This window comes from Rhinolophus ferrumequinum, chromosome 18, assembly GCF_004115265.2.
Source record: "Rhinolophus ferrumequinum isolate MPI-CBG mRhiFer1 chromosome 18, mRhiFer1_v1.p, whole genome shotgun sequence".
NCBI classification, from domain to species: Eukaryota; Metazoa; Chordata; class Mammalia; order Chiroptera; family Rhinolophidae; genus Rhinolophus; species Rhinolophus ferrumequinum.
In genome coordinates this window covers 35,562,844-35,583,544 of record NC_046301.1, presented here as the reverse complement: position 1 = coordinate 35,583,544, position 20,701 = coordinate 35,562,844, and the positions used below count along the sequence as shown (strand labels likewise).

Sequence of the window (20,701 nt, the reverse complement as noted above, 5' to 3'; positions counted from 1 at the left end):
GAACCTCCTTCCATTTATATTAAGTAGGTAGGTGATACACTACAGTCTTAAAACTTGGCTGGTACAGTTTGTTGTCCCTTGCAGAAGTAGTAAAAAGGCAATTCTATCAAAAGTCTAAAAAGTAGAGAGATGAAAACAAGTAGGTGATATAAACTAAATGCAAAATTTATAATGATGAATTCCACAGAGCTACTAGAGTAGCAGTTGTGACAACTGTGACAGTAGCTATAGTTCAGCTCACTTTACTATGTGTATGTTTATTTTCAAAGATAAGTCTCAATTGTTTTTGGTGACAGAATGCTACAAGAATACTGAAAACAAATCCACAGAAAAGTCTAAAACCTAACTTACAGGAAGATTTTAAACTCACAACAAGCCAGACATGTTTACAAAGGCCTACACCAGCTGATTTTCTTGAAATTCTTGTTATTTATCATCAGATTTATCACCTGTGCATTTAAATGATTCAAAGTCAGAGTAAGAAGCCACAGAAAAACACACTCGATAATTAGTACCTGAAATAACTGGGACTTTTTCATAGTACTTTTTGACAACTATATATTTCTACTCAACTCTAGCAAAAGGAAAATTGAAACCAGCACATTTCGTGGCCATTTGTGGTCATTCATGTCATTTGAATTCTGAGTTATTTTTGTAATATGGTTGGTGCACCACCCCAACTAGGACCTTTAGTGAATGACCAAAAACAAAACAAAACAAAACAAAAAAAACACCAAAGTCTTTCTCCAGAAATAGATTACACACTGGCCTCTCCTGATCTTGTGAAACCGAAATGACAAGTACCAGGGAAGGAAAGCAAAGCAGCTTGTGCCAATGACAAGAAATAGCTTCCCCATTCTGTCTAGGTCCAGTGGGGCTGGCATGAAGAATAGTTATGTCATGTTTTTTCAACATAAACAAGAAAGTGTTCCTTTCCAGGCCAATCACAAAGCAAGTGTTAGTGTGCTTCTGGAGCAACTCACCAGATGAGTTTGAATACATCTGAGTGTGCATGCCATGTATACACGTTACAGCACACACCCTCCCACTATTGGACTGTTATGTCGTTACAATGCCTTTTCCACCCAGGGAGGCTTCTCTCATTCACTCAGTCTGGGAAGATGCTCGCCAACAGTTTTCACCTACTGAGACCTGAAGGATGAGCAGATGCTGGCTGGGCCCAGAGGGAGAATAAATACTAGCTTGCCTGCACTTGGGTTGTGTCATTTCCCCTCCATTCCTCTGGTTTTTCATCTATAAACATGAGGATTAATAATAGCTAACTGTCATGCTAAATGTAAGGATTAGAAATAATATATGTAAGTTGGTACAGGGGCTTAATCAATGGTAGTGGTTGTTAATGAAAATTACATTCGCTTTGTGAGTTTGGTTGTAACAGTAGTCTACTGTATCTAAGTAACGTTCCAGGAATTAGCATCATTTTTCATACTATATTCAATCACTTCTGTGAGTTACAAATGAAATACTGCTCCATTTAAACTTCTAGCCTATCATCCTGAAAACTGAAATCTATGTCCATGTTATAATACAGTCATTTTCTCCATTAGAAATGATGGGTTAAAGACTATGGGTCCTTTAATAGGCCACGGGAGGAGTAAAATTCTAATATTTTATGAGGAAGAGTCTCAATTCTACTATTTCCTATGTCTTGCTTGGTTGTTAGGTATCGTGTTTTGTATATTATCCTGTGTTGCTTATGTTCTGAAATTACCATTATTAGGCATTGTAATTACAAAAGCTGAGCTGGAACATCAAGTACTAGTATCACGAGTTCTTTTTAAAAATCTACAGTGCATCTTCCTTATGAGATTTCAAAACAGCTACCTGATTTATTAGCAAGGCTGCCAGCTACAAACAGGCTGACAGTGCTGAGTTCTGATGGAGCAGTTCTCTGTGCCAAAGGCTTTCGACTGGCTACCACTGGTTCAGGGGTCACTGGCAGGCTGCTCCTATAGACCACCTGAGCACCCACAAAACAAAAGAATATTGAGCCCAATATAACTCCCATCTAGTCCAATCTCCCAATGCACAGATGAAGCAGGCAAGGTCCAGAGTCTGTTTGCCAAGACTGAGTCCGAGTTACAAGGACCTTTTCAGTTAAGACATCACCTGATCTCTTTGAAGCAGTAAGGTACTACTGCTTCAGGACAGCACTCACGATGTTGCGATTGACATTCAGGTCCCAATACCATTTTTACTTTTTTAAGATTCAGCATTTAGTGCCTCAACCCCAACTCTTTAATACCCGGGGATGACCTTTGCTCCAGGGTCCATGTGAAAAGTATTCAGGTCTGAGTTCTTGCTCCCCTCAATTCAGTCACATGGATATTCCTTGAAGAGGCAGAAAAGACCTGATGAATTACAGGGACCTGAGTGTGTATATGTTACCATGGTTACTGCCCGCTCCCCTCACAAGTATGATGTCACTTCCTTTCCCTCGTAGTCTGGGAGGAAGGAACTGTAGGAATGGGATTCAATTGTGGGCTAGATGGTGTCTCATCTTTCCAATGTCAGTAGTAACGATTCTTAGTCACAGACACCTAATAACACCAGGACCTTGGGAAAATTGAGTAAAAGAGGAATTTGGATTAGATTGTTTCTAAGGTCCTTTCTAATTTAAAAATTCTGTGGTCCCATAATGTTACGTGGTAGGGAAAGAGTGCCCCTCTTCTAGGTTAAACAGCCAAACATACATATGATCCATAATGTATAATATTTTCATTAAACGGAAGAAGCTTTATTACGCTGTACCTCCTTGCATGGCTGACCAAAAGCAATGGCAGTGAGAGCACGACAGTGAAACCCCAAGCTCAGGCAGTTACACTTTGGCAGCTTTAACTATGAGGGGCACAGCTGTGAACCAGAAATATGTAACTGCAAGAAAACTCCATCCACTCAGCTCCTAAGAAGACATAAGGCATTAGCCTCTATTCTTTGTCAGAGCAATTAAGAAAAAAAACCCGGGAAAGAGATAAAAAATGTAGGTTTTCTTAGAGCAGAAACTCTTCTGGGGATTGTTCATTGGTTAAAGGGCTGTGGAATGGGAAGGGCAATGTGAATGAAAGGAGGGCAGAAACTAATAAGCTGCTACTGCAGCACAATGGTCTTTTTACACCCCAGCTCCCAACCCCCTACTTCATCTCACAGTAAATGCGAGGAAAGTACATTAACTCCTTCCAGTCTATCAGATCAGGCTTGGGTTTGCAGACAATTACTTCTCACATCGACAACAAGAAATGTACTGATTCCCAATGATCCAGGCAATCCTCTCTCTGGTTGGATTTCTTCCTGAAGCAAGCTCAGGTGTTTCGGTAGGGGACTCACACTTTTGGCCAGAACCTCCTTCATTAAAAACCAGGCGCTCCCCTATTGCTACATGAATTCTCTCTCCCTCTAGGCCTCCGCCTCAACAGTCAAGAAACCTCAGCCAGGTCTCTAGAAGCATAGTTAGTAGTGGCGGAGAACTTGCACAGAGACTTCTCTTAAGAGGTGTGGTCTTTAAATCCATAGTCCATGGATTAACATGACATGTCGTGATGAACAACTGCTGTATTGTGTATTCGAGCCAGTTTCATGAAACAAAATCAAACTCCTTTTCAAATGGCAATCCGTTTTACATGCGTCCCCATTCCATGTGTATGCATTACATTACAAAATGCCAAGAGGCCTTTTAAAAAACTTTCATGTTTGCCCTTTATCTCCTGAGTTAAAGAGTGAAAAAGACATGAATTACGGCTTTGAATCCTTAAGGATATGTATTTCACTCTCTTGCCTCAGAAAAAGGCAAAATGAGATCTTTAAATTGATCTGAATAAGGACAACTATCATTCAGTACGCTGGCTCCATGTTCCGTGTTTACATTTTGTGACATTTGACCCAACTTGAGAACCTACCTCCTCTTTCCTCATCCTCTTCTTTCAGCAGCTTGCCAATGGAATTATACCACTTGAACTGTGGATTAGGGACGCCAGAAACGTTACAATTAATCAAGGCACTCTTCCCTTCCTTGACTATGATATGGTCAGTTCTGGCGATGATTACGGGCACAGAGCCCAAGACCACAGCAGTGCCATTTAAAGTGCTGTTAGTCACACTTTTAGCAGTCGCCAGAGTGGATACTAGGATTAAAAAGGGCACAGAAGGTAAAAAGCACACAGGCAGATGGCTCTTCAATCGATCCATCTTCCTTTGCTTGCTCTGTAAGGCAACAGAGATGATTTGCCAATGGGATCTCCTAGTGGACACCACGCTGTTCAGAGCCGGCCATGGGACACACCTGTCCTAGATCCATAGACTTGGTTCCTGATTAAGAACCTGTTTAAAAAAAAAAAACACAAACACGTACATAAATATTAGCATTTGTACTAAAAATATTATTTATAAAATGTTAGAAACCCAGCGAAAATACAAACCTACATTATTTTTAAACAACACACAAAATCAGAACATGTTCCAAAGGTTAAATGACATTTTTCACAGAAATCATGACAAACAATTTTGTTACTTTTGCTCCTGAAACATAGATCTCTTAGTAGGTACACATCTATATATTTCAAAAACCGATTCAGGCTTCTTGCGTGTAGCCTGACCAAGTGTTCATCATGGATGAACTGACTGTTCACCTGGGTTGTTTCTTACCCTCTGATTTTCCAGTGAACATGACCTCCTGTCTGTTTGAGCGGTCACAGCTCTGCCAGCTTTGGGAAGGGCCCCACCAGGATCAGGCTGGCATTCTCTTAACTCTGCCTCACAACTTCCAGGATACTTCTTCCCCCCTTTCGTGCAACTGCCCATGCTTCTTTGAGCTTCATGCCATCCAGCTCTCTCTGCTTTGTGTAATTGTTATCTACTGACTCCTGATCACTCACTGAATTCCCTGGTTTCAATCTTCGCCTGCCTCCCAGAGGCTGGGAAATGTCAGTATGAATGAGGTGACATTATGGGTGGCTGCACTGCCACGTCCAAAGAGCTAACCTTCACCTGCATCTTTAGCCTCCATTTCATTCACCAATCGTACGGCCACACTCTGGACCTTTCATCTTTTCAAATTCTAAATTCTAAAGTTCCAAGGAATTCTGAAGTTCTAAATAACCATCTTTAACTGTTCCCCTACCATTCCCCCAGACGTCTTACTCCACTCCCTTGACTTTCTAGCCTTCTGTTTTTCTCAGTCTCTCTCTCCCTCCGCACCCTCACCTGCATGCTCCAATTCTGTCTCGGTCTAGACCCAATCACGTAGACCACAGTCCCCCACATCCTTCCCTTGTTCTCTGCCACAATGACTGCCAGTAAAGAGCTGTGACCCAGCCAATCACTTGTCCTGGCTCCTATACCCAGGAGGCTGGAGCACTGCAGAGGATCATACACTCATGTTATGGCCAAAATAAAGGAACCATCTCCAACCCAAGCCAGGCCTTTGGTGACATTTGGCAATCTGATTCTCAGGGCTTGGTTGGTTCAGTATTTGCTTTCCACACTGCCATGGACACCTTACAGCTTTTGAATCAAGCACCTGAGCCCAGTGGTATTCCTACCTTTCTCAAACGACACTTTTCTCCTACTCAGACTTCATGACATGGATTCCCACTTTCCCACCTTTTAAAAAGAATCCTGCATTTTATCCTAAATTCCTCCCTTGCCATTTACTTCAAATTACTCCATTCTGTATTTTGCTTGCTCTTTATTGAAACAGCTCTTGCTCAAGTCACTAGTCACTTCTAGTTGCCAAGTTTTCAGTCTTTCTCTGGCCAAATCTCTGTGGCAATTGCCACTATTAACTGTTCTTTCCCCAAACTCTCTCTCTCTCTCCACGGTTTCCACACTCTGCTCCTTCTAACTGCTCTCATCATTCTTTACTAGTTCTTCTTCTTCCCAGTCCTTAAAAGTTAGCTAACCCCTAGAGTTTCATCATGGGCCCTCTTTTAACTCGCAGCTCATCCTAAGGTTCTATTCCTATGCCTGTATCACCACCTCCAACCTAATAACTCTAGTCTGTGTCCTCCGTCCCGACTCTTTTCCTGCATTTCAAACTGGTATTACTAACTCTCCATTGGACATCTTTGCCAGAAAGTTCTGAAGGTAACTGAAAATTAACATTCCAAAACCAAACTCTCTTCTTCTCCTTCTCCTTCCTCTTCTTCTTCCTCTCCTCCTCCTCCTCCGCCTCCTCTTCCTCCTTCTCTTCCTTCTGTTCTCTTTTTAAGTCATCTTATCTTCTAAACACACTGCATTTCTTGGATCCCTTATTTCAGTTCAGAGCAGCACCATCCACACAGGTGTGCGTGGGTATTAATCCTCACTTCGACTATTGCCCTCATCCCCTTGGAACATCCGTAACTACACGTTGTTGCGTGTATCTCTTAAAGGTTGTTTGGATTGTTCCATCCTTTCCATCTCCTCTGAGTGAGCCTCAGTTCAGGGCTATCTTCTTACCAGACATGGTGTGGTAGCTTTCTAAAGGTCTGCCTGCCTTCACTCTTGCCCCAGTTCCCAGTCCAATCCCTCTAACCATTCTGCAACAAATTATATGCTGCCATTTCTTTACGTAGCAACCGTCGATGTTTCTGCACCGTCTATATTATGGAATCTGAATTCCTTACCCTTTCAACTCACTCAAAAAAATAATTATTCAACATCTATTCGGCAGGCACTATTCTAGGTTTTAGAGAGAGGAGAGTAAAGACGACGGATCTTTCCTGTTATGTGGAAATTATATTCTCGTGGGGAAAAGGAAGCAATAAATACCATGTAAATAAGAATTACAGCTAATGATGCACACTTTGAAAAACACACCGTGATGTACTCAAGTGATGAGTTAGGTGATCTGGTAGAACGTCACTGAGGAGGTGGCTCCTGAGCTGGGGCTCTTTAGGAATCAACCACGGCTAAACCTGGGAGAAGGGCAGTCCAGGAAGAAGGAACATCAAAAGTAAACAGCGCGCTAACAAGATGGGTCAGAGAAGTAGACAGGTCCAGGTCACTTAGGGCTCAGCAGATTCAGGAGTTTGGATTTTATCTAACATACACTGGAATATTTTAAGCAAGGGAGTGATCGATTATGATTTCTTTTTAAAAATCAATGTTACTGTGGTATAATTTACAAACAAAATGTACACCTATCTTAGGTATACATTTTAATGGGTTTTGACAAATTGATACACCGATGTGTAACTACCAAAATAAAAGATTTAGAACATTTCCATCACCACCCGAAGTTCCCGTGTCCCTTCCCAGTTGTATTTTTTACATTGATCCATCCCAATTCTTGTCGTATATGGCATATAAGGATTGAGGTTCATTCCCCCCCCAAATGGATATCTAGTTGTTTCAGCACCATTTGTAAAAGGACTATCCTTTCTCTAATAGATTATTTTGGCTTTCATATCAGAAACACTGAGTCTATTTCTAAGCTCTTTATTCTAGCTCTTTATTCTGTGTCACTGATGTTTCTGTCTATCCTTATGCCCATGCCACACCGGCCATGCTGTCTGCCTCACTTACCTTTGTATCTGCAGTGTCTGAAGTCGTCATCCCTGACACTGTAGATGCACAGTGAATTGCTGAATGAATGAATCTCTCTCCAAAGGCAGAAATGATTATTCCAGGGCTGTAGACAATAGAGCTGAAGAGGTGCCAGGGGGTGACAAATGGCTTCAGACCACAGATTAGTTCAAGGGGAAGGACAAGTTTTCTTAGTGCTGTAGACTTTCACGCTCCCACCTAGATGAGTGTCTTCCTGTGCCAGGAAGGCCAGCACATTACCGCAGCAGCAGGAATCGCATGGCTAGGGGAGATAGCACAGGCTGCAAGGGAGTGCAGATACCCTGCTATGACTGAGTCAACGTTCCTCTTTACTTGGCCAAACGTGTTGTTTCCTTTTAACTGGAAAGTTGCTGAATGGTTGTTAAGAGAGTAGCCTCAGGTTTTGGATAGAATGGGCCAGGATCCTGGATCTAACTACCTTTATCAGCTATGTGTTTCTGGCCAAGTACTTATCAAGTACAGGACAATTATAATGACTCATGATCAAATGTACATACAGCATTTGCCTACTGCTGGGCTTGATACACAAGAATTACTAATAATGTATGAAGCATCCTTTATTGAAATTATGCTTCTCAAGTGGATTTTTATTTTAATTTGTATCATTGAAAAGACATGTTTTTAGTTTGGTTTAATTCATTATTGACTGCCATCCCACCACCAGAAGTAATAACAAGTGATTTTCAGCACTGGGTTCTTTTGCATGGACTCACATCTGAAAAGGCATGCGTTGCCCTGCTAGAGAGACGCTGCAGTGAGCACCTGGAGGGTGGTAGCTGGGGCCGCTCATCTTGACTCCCTGGTGCCTATTTCAGGGCAGAGGCCTGACTACCTTGGAAGAGAATCAGAGACAAAACAAAGCAGGAGCTAGGTTCTAATAAATATGTGTAGTAAATATACTGGAACATTTTTTTCCCCCCACAATTAGGGAGAATGCAACAAATGGAAAATCAAACTGAGTTTTACAATGTATAACTCAAGAGCTGTTTTCAAACAAAGGCCGGCCACATTAGTGTTATACTTTCCAAACACATTGTGCTAGCGAGAATAAAAAGAAGGTGATACTGCTGTTCTATTATATGTAAATAATGTCAGTAGGTGCTCTAGGCTAGAAACATAGCAACTGTTCTGAAAGTGCATCGAGTCCCCGTAGAGACCGCAGGAATGTCGGTTAGCAAACTTATTCCTCCTTCACGCATTCGTACTCTGATCCTCTCCCGTTTTGAAAAGTTAACTAAGGTACAGAAAATATAATGTATAATTTGTAGGTTGTTTATATCAAAGCATTTTTATTTTGAAACTCTCTGTGAACATTTAGTTTTTGAAAATGAGGTATTTAGTTGATTAACACTAATGAATTCATCATTTTTAGCAAGAGTCCACTAGATCTCACCTCATGCCCTTTCAGTTTAGATACTTTTCAGAAAGTATTTATTATGTGTTGGGCACACTGCTAGGGATTTGGGAGGTGGGGCTGAAAGTCCTCCAAAGCTCAGTCATAGCATAGGCCATGGTCGCAGTCTAGGAGGGAGAGAGAGACAGATCATTTCATTATGTTCCACAGGTGGTATAGGCTTAGGGCTGGGTAGGCAGAAGGAAAACTGCCAGTCTGGGTGACACTTAGAATAGACATTTGTTGATTGTCTACCCAGCATCCATTCCCAATTCCACCTTCCCCTTCTCATGAATCCCACAGCTTAGAGATCCCAGTTCTTCTAACCTTTCCATGGCACTTGCAGCTTGTACCAAACTTCTGACACTCCTCCCTGGTATGCGATCTTCCACTTGTTTCAGTTTCGTCTTGAGGAAACTCTTCAATTACAAGGAGAGCTCCTCAATGGCAGGAAGTCTGGCATAGAATTCTGCAGAATTTCCTTAATAACAGGCGCCACCGTCATGCTTACATGCTTGCCCGATGAAGCTATACTTACATGGAGTCGGAGGGCAATTGTTTAAGAGTAAACTCATAATGAGTTGCCAGAAGAACATAAAAACACCATGTCACTTGGGACATTTGGGGACATATTCTACAAATGTACTTTGTTCAGCTTGTCAGATTTTACAGAGTGCATTATAAAAAGTTCAGTTAGTAACACTATGTAACATTTTGAAAGACATTTTAGCCCCTAAAGAATAAACCACATGTATTATAATCCAACAGTTTAAAATACAGTCCTTCAAACTACAAGGACAAAGGCCACAGATTCCAAAACCAGGGTTTAACAAAAGGTACAATGGACAGATTGTTAAGCTTCATGTGTTTGCTAATGGCCTTTAGGAAAACGTTCATAGAATACTTCATTTTCTATAAAGAAAACAAAAGGGAAAATATTTAGCAAACATCACCTGTCCTTTCTTTAACTCAATCCCTTTCTTACCTCCCAACAATTGAATTTTATCTAAAAATGTTTAATAATATGCTTTGTTGAGTCTTATTTTTTGTTTCTCCACCTATAATACAACATAACTGTTGACCATGTGTTTCTGGAATTGGGAGGAAAAGGGCCTCTTGTTAAATGGGTGTTTGAATTACATGAATATACATTATTGTGTTTTCTTGGCAGTGTTCATGCTGGCATTTTCCCATCAACTATGATGAATAATTTCATAGTTACACAAGTGGATTTTGTCACAACATCTACTGAGAGTTACCACTACTGTCGCTTGTGCGTAAATGATGGCACAACCACAAAGGTTGCCTTTGCATTTGAGACACATTCTTGATAGGTTTCTCCTCAGGAAGCAAGGAGGGGAAATCCCAACTTCGTGTGAAATGGAGAGAGGCACTAAAATACTAATTACATCCTAAACGCTAACCTCAAAATTGGTAGCCAACTGAGACTATTTTAGTTATGGATATATTTCTGCAACTTCCTTTTCCATATTACCGTTAATTGATGAAAAATATCCAGACTAGAATCTTTTTTTAAACAGCATTTAAAAATGATTTTCTTTTGCAATTTTTAAGAAAAATTATAACAACAGAATACTCACTAGCCCATTCTTTCTCCCCTAATGTCTTCCAAGATCAACAGTTTTGAGGTAGTTAAGGTGATGTCTGAAAATGGAATATGAGCACCAAAAGTCAAAGGCCAAGAAATTTGTAGAACAAGAATGTTCCTGTTTCAATTACTACAGTCAGTCTAGAATCAAATCATTTCACTGCTAAGTGAGCTAAAATTTATCTCAGTGCTCAAAGTCATATTATAGGAAGAGATTCATACTGTCCTTCTATCTTCCCTATGCGTGTTCTAGAATCTATTCGTGTAGAGATTCTCGATGCTTCTAGTCACAAAAAAGTAATTCCTGACTCAGATGACAAACGTGATCATTACATGAAAATATGGAAGAGCATTATTTTTACTTTTAGAAGCACCCAGACAGATCAATTCAATCCAAATCAATACACGTTAATGGAGAAATGTCCCTGTGCCAGGTACAGAGCCAAGAGTGAGGAGTACAAAAGTAAGACACAGCCTTTACCCCTGTCATCCAAGAATCTCGTAGAAAAAGAGGGTAAAGTAAAATGACAATCATAAGACAGTGTGATAACTGCCCCATCAGAGAGGTGCCGTGGGTCCATTGTGGTCTAGGAAAGGAAACCCAAGTGGTCTGGGGTCCAGGAAGAACTTTTTAAGAGAAGCGACCCTTTAGTTTAATTATAAAGGAGTTCACCAACTAGACCAGGAAAGAGAAGCTGACCTGAAAAGAGGAAGAGCATAGTCAAAGAAATGGTGATTAGAGAGAAACTGGCACAAGTGGAGAAAATGTACATAACTAGGCACTGCTAGTGGTGTGGTGTGCAGAAGAAGGGGGCACCGGCTGGAAAGGTAGGCTGGCCCCGATAATGCAGGGATGGTATGGAATAGTAAGGATGGGGCACACTGCAGGTTTTGAAAAGGGGTAGTGTTATAGCCAGTTTTGTGTTTAGAAAGATCAGCTTGTTCATAGTGTGGTTGATGATACAGAGACGGCTAGGAGCGTACTACAATATCCAGGAGAGAAAAAGAGAAAGGGGGGCCTGGACTAAAAAGTAGTGGGGAAGGAAAGACACAGGCAGATCCAAAAGAGGAACAGGAATTAGAATATACGGGATTTCATGACTGACCGACTGTAGAACAAGTTAACATAACACCAGACCAGCCGAGCTGCGGGGCTTATGGTTATACCAACAGCTCTCTGAAGAAAGGAGTGTCTCATTTGCCGAGAACCAATGCCTGGTACTGTAAGTGGAATACACGTGAATACATAAATTAGGAATTTCAACTCACAACTCCCTTGGGCAGCACTGTCCACTCAGGGCTACACTGGACGAAGGCTTCTCTGACGGCAGTGGCCAAGCAGAGACCATCGTACCTCCTGCCTGGTCTATTCACATCTCTTCCTAGCTTCACCCTCTCCTCTCTCTGCACCCCTGACTGATGAAGGTGTAATGATGACAAGTAGCAGCAGTGACATTTAAATTTATGAACTTGTCATAAATTAGGAGCTGTATGGCAGCATATCATGGGGAGGGAGAATGAGGGTCTGTTTTGTGAAAGTAGTTGGCCCCTAGGAAGAAAAAGAAATGAAGGGAAGGTGACCTCGTGACATTCTCGGTACACCCTTTGTTTATTGGCTGTGGTGTTAGGATGAATTCCAGCTACTTAATGGGTAGAACAAAATATATACCCTGGCTTGCTGGACTGCTGTGGATGACCACCAGATGAGCTCCTTAAGTTAACTGAACAATTTAGAAGGAGCTGGAACAAAAGGTCTCATTCCTGCTTTATCAACTACACCAATGTTAAAGGCTCTACAGAATTTTACTGTTATTTTTTTTTGATACACAAAGGCACTACTTTTAGATCGGGGGAGGGGGTGATCACTTTGTGAGGGGTTTAAACGTCTAACAAGTACATTGTTTTGTACACCTGAAACTAATTAAAAAAAAAAACGGATCTGTTTTAAATCAGTTTTTCAAACCTAAAAATGAACTATAGGCCCAGAGATACTATCTTTGTAATACTTAATTTTTGATGGTGCAAAATATTAAGAAACCATTCTTGGATCTTCATCAAATTTTTTCTATATGGTATATTTTTCTGATTAAAAAAAGATGATCAAAATAAAGCTCTCAGAAATATAATGATTAAAAAGGAGCAAGAGGAAAAGGATTATATTAAAGTCTTTCCTCTACAGATAAAATGATTATCATTAGGCAAGATCAAAATAGGTCTAGCAAACATATTTGTTCACAGAACTAGAATATTAGATCTGGAAAAACTTGGATGTCTTTTCACAAAAGTTTTTCTTTATACGACAGTAGAAAAGGAGGACCAGAGAACATAAGCAATTGCCCAGAGTCCACAACTCAGTGGCTTAGAACCAGGGTAAAGAGCTCACTCCCAGATTGGGCCTGATATTACATTAAAATCTCTTGCCATAAAGGCAACTTTTAAATTGTTCTAGCAGTTGAGATATGCAATGAGGGCTATTCTATATCTTTTTGAGAAGTTTATTGATGTCTCAGTGTGTATTTATTCAAATTCTCAGTTTAAACGAGTGGTCTGAAATAGAATTAATGTAAATCCTTAATTGATCAAAGATATGTTTCCTCAGAAATCTGATGGGCCAGGGAACAGCGTGAGCCCGGGAACTGAATACAAATGGGATAGATGCACTTGGTAGACGATGTCTTTATGCTGCCCGGGCCAATCCCCAGAACACATTACAATGCAGATAAAAGGATTATTATGCTGTCTTGGCATTTTTCTTTATCTCTGACCCCATCAGGATCAGATTCTGTGTCCAACCTAAGGCTGGTTCAGAAGCATCTCTAGCTCTTTCTGTCTTGCTCTGTCTGTCTCTACCATTAGATATTTTTTCCCAGCGTCTCCCCCGCCCCTTTAAAAAAATTGCGCCCTTTGAAAACATTCTCCCTATTCACTTGGAGTGTGTATATAGGGAGATTAAATTTTTCACTATAGTCCAGTTAGTTTCTGTTACCTGCTAATCTACAGCACCACTGCCAACTTTCAATTCTTCTTGTTTTAATTTCGTCTCAAGCCCATTTCACGAGAAGTTCTTGATGTGTTTAGCATATAAGCTCCTGTGTCCAGAGTCAAGCCAGGCAGGAACTGATAGATATCTAGAAGCCTGGACACTTCAATGAGTCAGAACTCTCCTCTGGCCTGGAAAGACGGCCAGAGGATCCCACATATCAGGGGGCTGTTTTACTGAGGAGCTGGCCCCTAGCTGCCTGTCTGCAAGTCCAGGTTGGCCAGCACTCTGCCTGGATGGAGGAGACAAACACATGTTCCCTGTGCAGCCTGCCGAACACACTGGTCTATAAATCAGGAGTAATGTTCTTAGCATGTTTTCCTAAACACGATTCATGGCCTGAGGCAATAGTGAGTTTGCATTTTCTGGTGGAATCTGGCATACCTGGTGAACTCTTAAGGCCTTAATAGTGAAAGTGCCTTTCTCAATTCTCCCGTTTGATTGTCCACAGATGGCTTCCCAAATGGCCAAATATAATGCACTTGTCTGGAACTTGGATGGCAGTTTCCCACAGGAACAAAAGATTGGTTATTCTGTGGTGGACGGCCCATGACAAAGCTACTGAACTCACTGAAGTATTAATAGTACCCAGACAAGACAGAGAGTAACAACAGGAATGCATCCAGCGTACCAAGCGATAGCCACTGTGAAGAACTTGCTGCACGTCTCCCTGTGGCCAGGGAGCTGAGATCATAATATAGCAAAGGGGTGAAATTAGGCTCCTGAGATATGAAATGGGATGTGCTCTGAGGTGAAGGTCAAGAACAGAAATTTGGGGGGCAGTTGTGAAGAGAAGACCAGTTTAGCATTTCAGGATTAAGACCCACAAACTGGGAGTGGCCTACTAGCTCCTTTCCCCAGTTTTGCCATTTACCAGTAGATGACCTTTGGCAGTTGGCTGGTACCCCTGAGCCTCACACCCATCTCTTAGGTCCCTTCCAAATCTACTGTTCTGTGACTACAACAGCCAGGGGTGTGATGGGGGCTGGGGAAAGGAAGAAATGGTGAGGGGTGGTGAGAAGAGGGAAAGAGTCAGGGGGTTTGTTCATGGACAGATGGAAGATTCCCATTGGAGGGAATTCAAATTGGGGAAAGAAGTGGGATTGCCAAGCCAGTTGGGACATGGCAGAGGGCCCAGGAGCCAGCTTGTGCCCCATATAGTACATGGTAACTTGTTCTCTATAGAATGCAACTTCTTGTGTGTTCCTTATATCCTGGACAATATAATGAGGGAGAAAACAGATTCAAGCTTCCAAAGCCTTTGGACACCACCACCCCCATGTGGCCCTTCCAGATGCCCTCAGCACACTGCAGAGGTGAATCAGCTCAGATTCTTGCAGGGCTCCTTTACAGGAAGGCAGGATGGGCCAGATGGGAGGCTGCCAGGGAAGCACGCGCCTCATAGCGACAGATGCAGGTCTCTCCCTCCAACCCCACGTGGGGACACTCAGAGCAACGCCTGAGCCTTGCTGCTCACACCTTGCTACCTGGACGGACGGACGCAGGTAATCACCTTCACACCTGTGGCCATGCCACGGACCCAGACTCTCCCCTCAGACCGAGGACCACCGGCTGTGTAAATCTTTGCTGTACCACTGAGGGGCTGATGCTTATCACTGCCCCAGTATGAGGCCTTGAAAACTTCGTTTCCCTTGATAATTCACTGCTGAACGGTCTTGTGGCTGCTCCTGTAATTTTGGGCTATCATTTGTATCATGAAAATTATAAAATTCCTCTATAACCAAATGTGGTTGGTGCTCAAATATTTGTTGACTGTGCTAGGCATGAGGCATTCATTACTTTTTAAAAATTAATTATTTTTTGGAATGATGAGTAATAATCTGTGCATGGGGAAGCCTCAAAGAAAATAAACAAAACACTAATATTCATAAGTTATTACAGTGTACATTTCCAGGGGTTTCTCATTCAAGGGTAAAAACTAGAGGAGACCTTTCCATGTCCTCTACGATATTTGGCCCCTCGCTGTCCCTTCCCCCCCCCCCCAGTTTTCATTTCTCACTCCCACCAGCTACGTGGGGCTCTGCTAATCCTGGAATGTGCCAGGCACACCGCAACCCTTGCACTTGCTATTCCTTCCATTTGGAACCAGTCCCCGGGGTACCCTCAAGGCTCGTTCCTACACTTCCCTTCTGATTCTCAGGCCTCTGCTCAAATGTCACCTCATCAGCAGCCCTCCCTGGTCATCTTACATAAAACAGTGTGCTCCGCCCCCGTCAGTCTCTGTTTACATGTACCCTGCCTTCTTCTTTGCATGCGTTAAGTACCATGCATGTGTGCGTGTGTCTGCTGATATCTACTCCGTATTTTCATTGCCCTTTCATTTAGACACATTACTAACTTTCTGGGCGTTTCCATTTGCCCTGCGTTTCCTACAGAGTCTACCCATTTCTTAGAAATTCTACGTAAATATATCTGTTTTTTAACCACAAAAGTAACTTTAAAATAGCAACCAAGATTTCTTCATAGCCAGCCTTCAGACGTGCCTCCTATTCTCAGACAGAGCCCTGAGAGGCAGTGGTGCTCCACACATAGGCTTAGCGGCAGCGGCTAAGACAACACGAAGGGAGGCTGAGGAAATCCAGTCTGTTAGAGGACTGGTCTGCTGTTTGAGATGAGTCAAGTTTATGGGGACTAATTATTTCTATGCCTGTGTAGGGAGGGGTTCAGAAGGAGTTGTCCCTAGGTGTGCCACTCTGGCATGCTGATTATTTTGATCTGGATACAATCAAGGCCCAGAAAGCTCAGGAAGAACCAACCTTTGACCTTCCCCCTTACTGCCTACAAGGCTGTAAGTTAGTGGACCTGCTCCAGGAAGGGAGATCTCCCCACAGAGAACTATAGTTTAACCTGATCTACGTGGTATAGGGAGGAATCTAGCAACACCCATTGCGTCAAAGTTCTCCCCGTGTCCTTGATTCAAGATGGCCCAACACTAATGTTTGTTTACGAAACATTAAGTCTTTTCATCTTTCTGGGATGTGCCTTACTTCCCTTTAAAGTCCGAGATCCCTACTTCCCTCACCTTAGTCCAGAATGACATGTTTTGTTCATTTTACTTTCCTGTCTTTGGAATGGTCGTGCTTATGTGAATTCCCAGTGTGTATCTTGAAAGCCTGATTTTCTCCTGTTAGTCTGCCGGATGTCATTTTAATGGTTCAGCCATCTCGGAGAACTAAGAGAGAAAGGGGAAACTTTCCCCGGCCCCATCCCCTGAAATCTACATCCTTATTGCTGTAGAAATGAAAACCAACTTTGGTATTTTATGTTTATGTATTTTATGTGGAAACCAATCCTTACTCCTTGTCTCTTTGGTCGTTTGATTAAGGCCTTTCAGAGTCACAGCACAGAACTGGATCCACCCAGGGTTTCTTCTCTTATCAGAATAAAATTTCATCTATTTGAAAAAAATATGCTCAATAACTGCTGGAGACGGTAGTTTAAAAAGCCTTAGTTTTGTTTTTGTTTGTTTTTAGTGTCCTTCCTCCTTCACCAGCCCATGATCACAAAGCGGAATTGCATAATGAACATTTCTCTGAAGCACTCATGTCAAGGGTTTTCACTAAGAACTGGATCTTAGTGAGAAACAGACCAAAAGAGACCCAGTACTTTAAACTCGCCTTGATGTCATTCTTATTAAGAGTACGCCAATGTCCCTTATGTTCAGCTAGCGTGTATGGTTCATAAAACACTCCCACAGAAGTTATCCCATCGGAGTTGTACCGCTGCCCAATGACATGCGCAGTCCGATGTGGTTCTATACACAATGACAGTGAAATGAGCAGAGGCCACGCCACCCCCCTTGTAGAACCACATCTGCCTCTCAGTCCAGGGCTCTTGTAATGTGAACACAATTACCAATGCGTGACTACCACAGCGTGTGCAATAGGCTAAACCCCATAACTACTCAAACCATCATAATTATTATCAATCACCTCTCTGCAAATTCTATTAAGAAGAGGCCTCCAGGGCCTCTTAGCAGAAATGATCAAGGGGACTTTGGGACAGATGATCCATTACTTAGGAAGTAGAAACTACCACCTCAGTGAAAGAAGGGGAGATGGCCATTGGAGGTAGGGCGGAGATGCCCTACAAAGGCAAGAGGGAATCCAAAGTCCGCTATAGGTCCTGGGTTCAGATGCACAGGGAGAAACGCTCAGGCCCCAGTACAGCAAAGCATTGGTTATACTCCAGTGTTTTCTGGAAATTAATTTCAAGTTCCTCAAAAGTGTTTTAGAATGGGGAAAAAGCTTTAGGAAGTCCAAGAAGAGCTAGAGTCACTCAGAGACCAAGTAATTCAAGGGTGTCCAAATTAAAGGGACAAACCTTCCCTCCAAATTGGGACTGCCAGCAGGAATGACAAAAAGATGGGCAGGGAGAAGGCAAGTGTAAGTGCAGACTGGCTAGTAACAGGGCAAAGCAGCCCAGGGCCTGGCTTCAGTACCAAACAGAAACTTACAACATGGAATTAATAATAGCAGCTGAGACACAAGAAAGCTCCATGGTTACTAAAAGTCTTGGGTGAAGCATGGAACCAAACATGAATGCAGTTTTCATTCAAATACCTTCCGCTGCTGAGGACCAGGGAAAGTGGGTTTTAGACTGTTAAGAAAGCACAGTTCCTGTACATCTACTCACCTCTGCACAGGGCAGCCTGGCCTCTAGGAAGAGTTAGCTGGTCAGCTTGGGATGGTCTCCACTGGTACATATATTATAGAGCTCTCACTAGTTTCAAGAGGGTATGGAAAGTTACAGACCCAGAGCAGATGCATACCATCTTGACTAGGAGAAGTACTGCTTTAATGAACAGGTCAGAATGATTTGAAGTAGCCATAGGCTGCACCCTCCAGCTCTGTCTGAACTGTGTGGGCCCCTTCAATGGGTAATTCAGGAGCAATGTACTCCAACCCATTTATTTACTTAAGGAGCAAAGCCTTCTCTTATACTCTTCCTGGCACCATCAGCCAACTCAAATCCTCAATGGAACAAGAGTTGGGATTGTATTTAAAATCTGCTTAGCCAGCTTCCACTCTCCCACTGATTACAAAGAGTCAACTCAGCCTGGCCTCTAAAACAGTTAGTTACCTTGTAATCCAGAATTAGGGAAGCCCACCCTGCACCAGTTTCCTTTCAGTCTTACTGGCAAACCCTAAATGCTTCTGTCCAGAAGCTGGAGAAGCATCAGGGAATTAATTTCTTTGATGCCTTTCTTACAAAGTACGTATCCTGCAATGATGAAGTTCCGACTTGTTCCCTCACACACAGCCCTGCATATAGTCTTTTCTTATTTTAGGTCCCTCTGCTTAAGCGCGTGTGGTGGAAGCTTGTCTCTCTCTGGTACTGCAAAGTCTTGTGCTTGGTAGGAGAGCCCTTGAGAGCAGCTAAGCCCAAAAACCGTTGTGAGGGTGTGCCTTCCACATGTCTGCAGGACCTGACACAAATAACCCAATTCCATGGGAGTTAAGACAGCTCCTTTCCTTTCCTGCCCACACGGATACCTCTCCCTTGTTTATGAGCTCACCATCTCTGCCTGGCATCACTCTAATAGTCTCCTCCCTTGTTAACCTGCCTGTAGTCTTGCCTGCCTCCAGTCCACATGCCATGTTGTTGCTGATGGCAGCTGACTCTAAAAGATCTGTTTGTATTGTGAAATATAGTCCGTCTTCATTTTGTCACCAGCATAAAACTAAAGTCCTTGGCAGGACATACACGAGCTTCATGGTTTGACTCCCATCTCTCTCTTTAACCTCGTCTCTGGAGCGTCCCGTTCCCCGCCCCTCATCATGTCGCCTTTCTTGAGCTCCTTGGGGCCCCACAGCACCTCTGTGCCTCTCACTGTGCTGCCTCCCATAACGTTGCACATCTCGTAAACCCCTGTTTAGCCTTCAGTCTTGATTCAAAAGCCCTGCAGGACTCCCCGGGAGCCCCAGACACTCTTTTTTCTCACTTTATATTTTCACTGTAATTGTCGTTTTGCACATCTGTCTCTCCATTAGATTATAAGCGCTCAGGTTATCAATATGTGTTGAATGAATCGATGAATTAATGAATGAATGGATGAGAGAGGCTTAACAGAAGATACAGATTTGGAGACATTGGTTGTATGGGTGACTAATGCAATCATGAGGAAAAATTAAACCACCGAGAAAGAACACAGTGGGCTAGAAGATAAACATTGGAACCTAGGGAAAGAAAAGATAAACACTCAGAGAAAGAGCAATTAAAAAACAAAACAACAACAACAATAAAAAACAAAAGCAATATAAACAAACAGAAAAACATTTAGGGCAAGTGTCCCAGAGACCAAGGCAGAAGAGATTCAAAAAAAGAGGAACAGTTTACACTCAGCTCCTCCTTTGCCGTGGAAAACAATAATTATTGCATCACTATATAAGGGAAGTTTAGGTAAAAATCTTATAAAATTATGCAAATGAAAGCTACATAATATACGGTTTTGCTTTCATTAAGATAAATCCTTATCAAGTCTTACTGTTCCCAGTATCAGATTTTGCCAGTCAAGGGCTTCCTTTACCATGTTGTCTGAAAAATTTGTTTTTCTCTTACTCATTTTTTCTAATACATAGTTCAGTTTCAATTCAGAGCCACTCTTGTAACACTAAGGTAGAAGATTTCTTCGGTGTAGGTGTTCCAGATACGTGGAGATGTCAATTCAATCTGACTATATGTTTTTACTGGACAGATATTAAGACTTTGCACATAAAAAGGCTGAATAAATATGTTTGGAAAGAATGACTGCATTCCTTATATTTAAATACAGAAGTTAGGTCATCTAAGACTGTAGCTGTCACCCACTCCTGGCAAATGGAGCCCACGGCAAATATTGCTAATTGATTGTGGCAATTTCTCGGCTGAGCTCACAGCACTGCCATCAACTACTGCCAACTGGTTAGAGTTGGCCCAGATGACACTGCGTCATTCTCAAGTTAACTATGTTAAACTTGAGCTTTCACAGCTCCCTCTCTGCTCATGTCTGCATGGTATGTAGCTAGCAGAGCAGCTGCCTGCTAAGAAGACAATGAGCAGAAGCAAAGTAAAGAAAATGTGACTTGGCCTGTCT

The 20,701-nt window shown here is 42.3% G+C and overlaps 1 protein-coding gene across 5 annotated transcripts in view; it reads right to left on the bottom strand.

The window, feature by feature from the left end:
- MFAP3L (microfibril associated protein 3 like) overlaps positions 1 to 20,701 on the bottom strand; it is a 40,976-nt gene that overhangs the window by 15,996 nt on the left and 4,279 nt on the right. For 2 of the 5 annotated variants that reach the window (XM_033133652.1, XM_033133655.1), the window contains exon 2: positions 3,915 to 4,335. The exons of 1 other annotated variant lie outside the window; for it this stretch is intronic. In XM_033133652.1, the coding sequence (XP_032989543.1) occupies positions 3,915 to 4,203 (289 nt within the window). In that variant the 5' untranslated portion in view covers positions 4,204 to 4,335. Of the gene's footprint in view, positions 1 to 3,914; positions 4,336 to 6,813; positions 7,406 to 7,521; positions 7,805 to 20,701 lie in introns of those variants that run through there. 2 more of the 5 variants (XM_033133653.1, XM_033133654.1) reach the window with 2 other exon arrangements.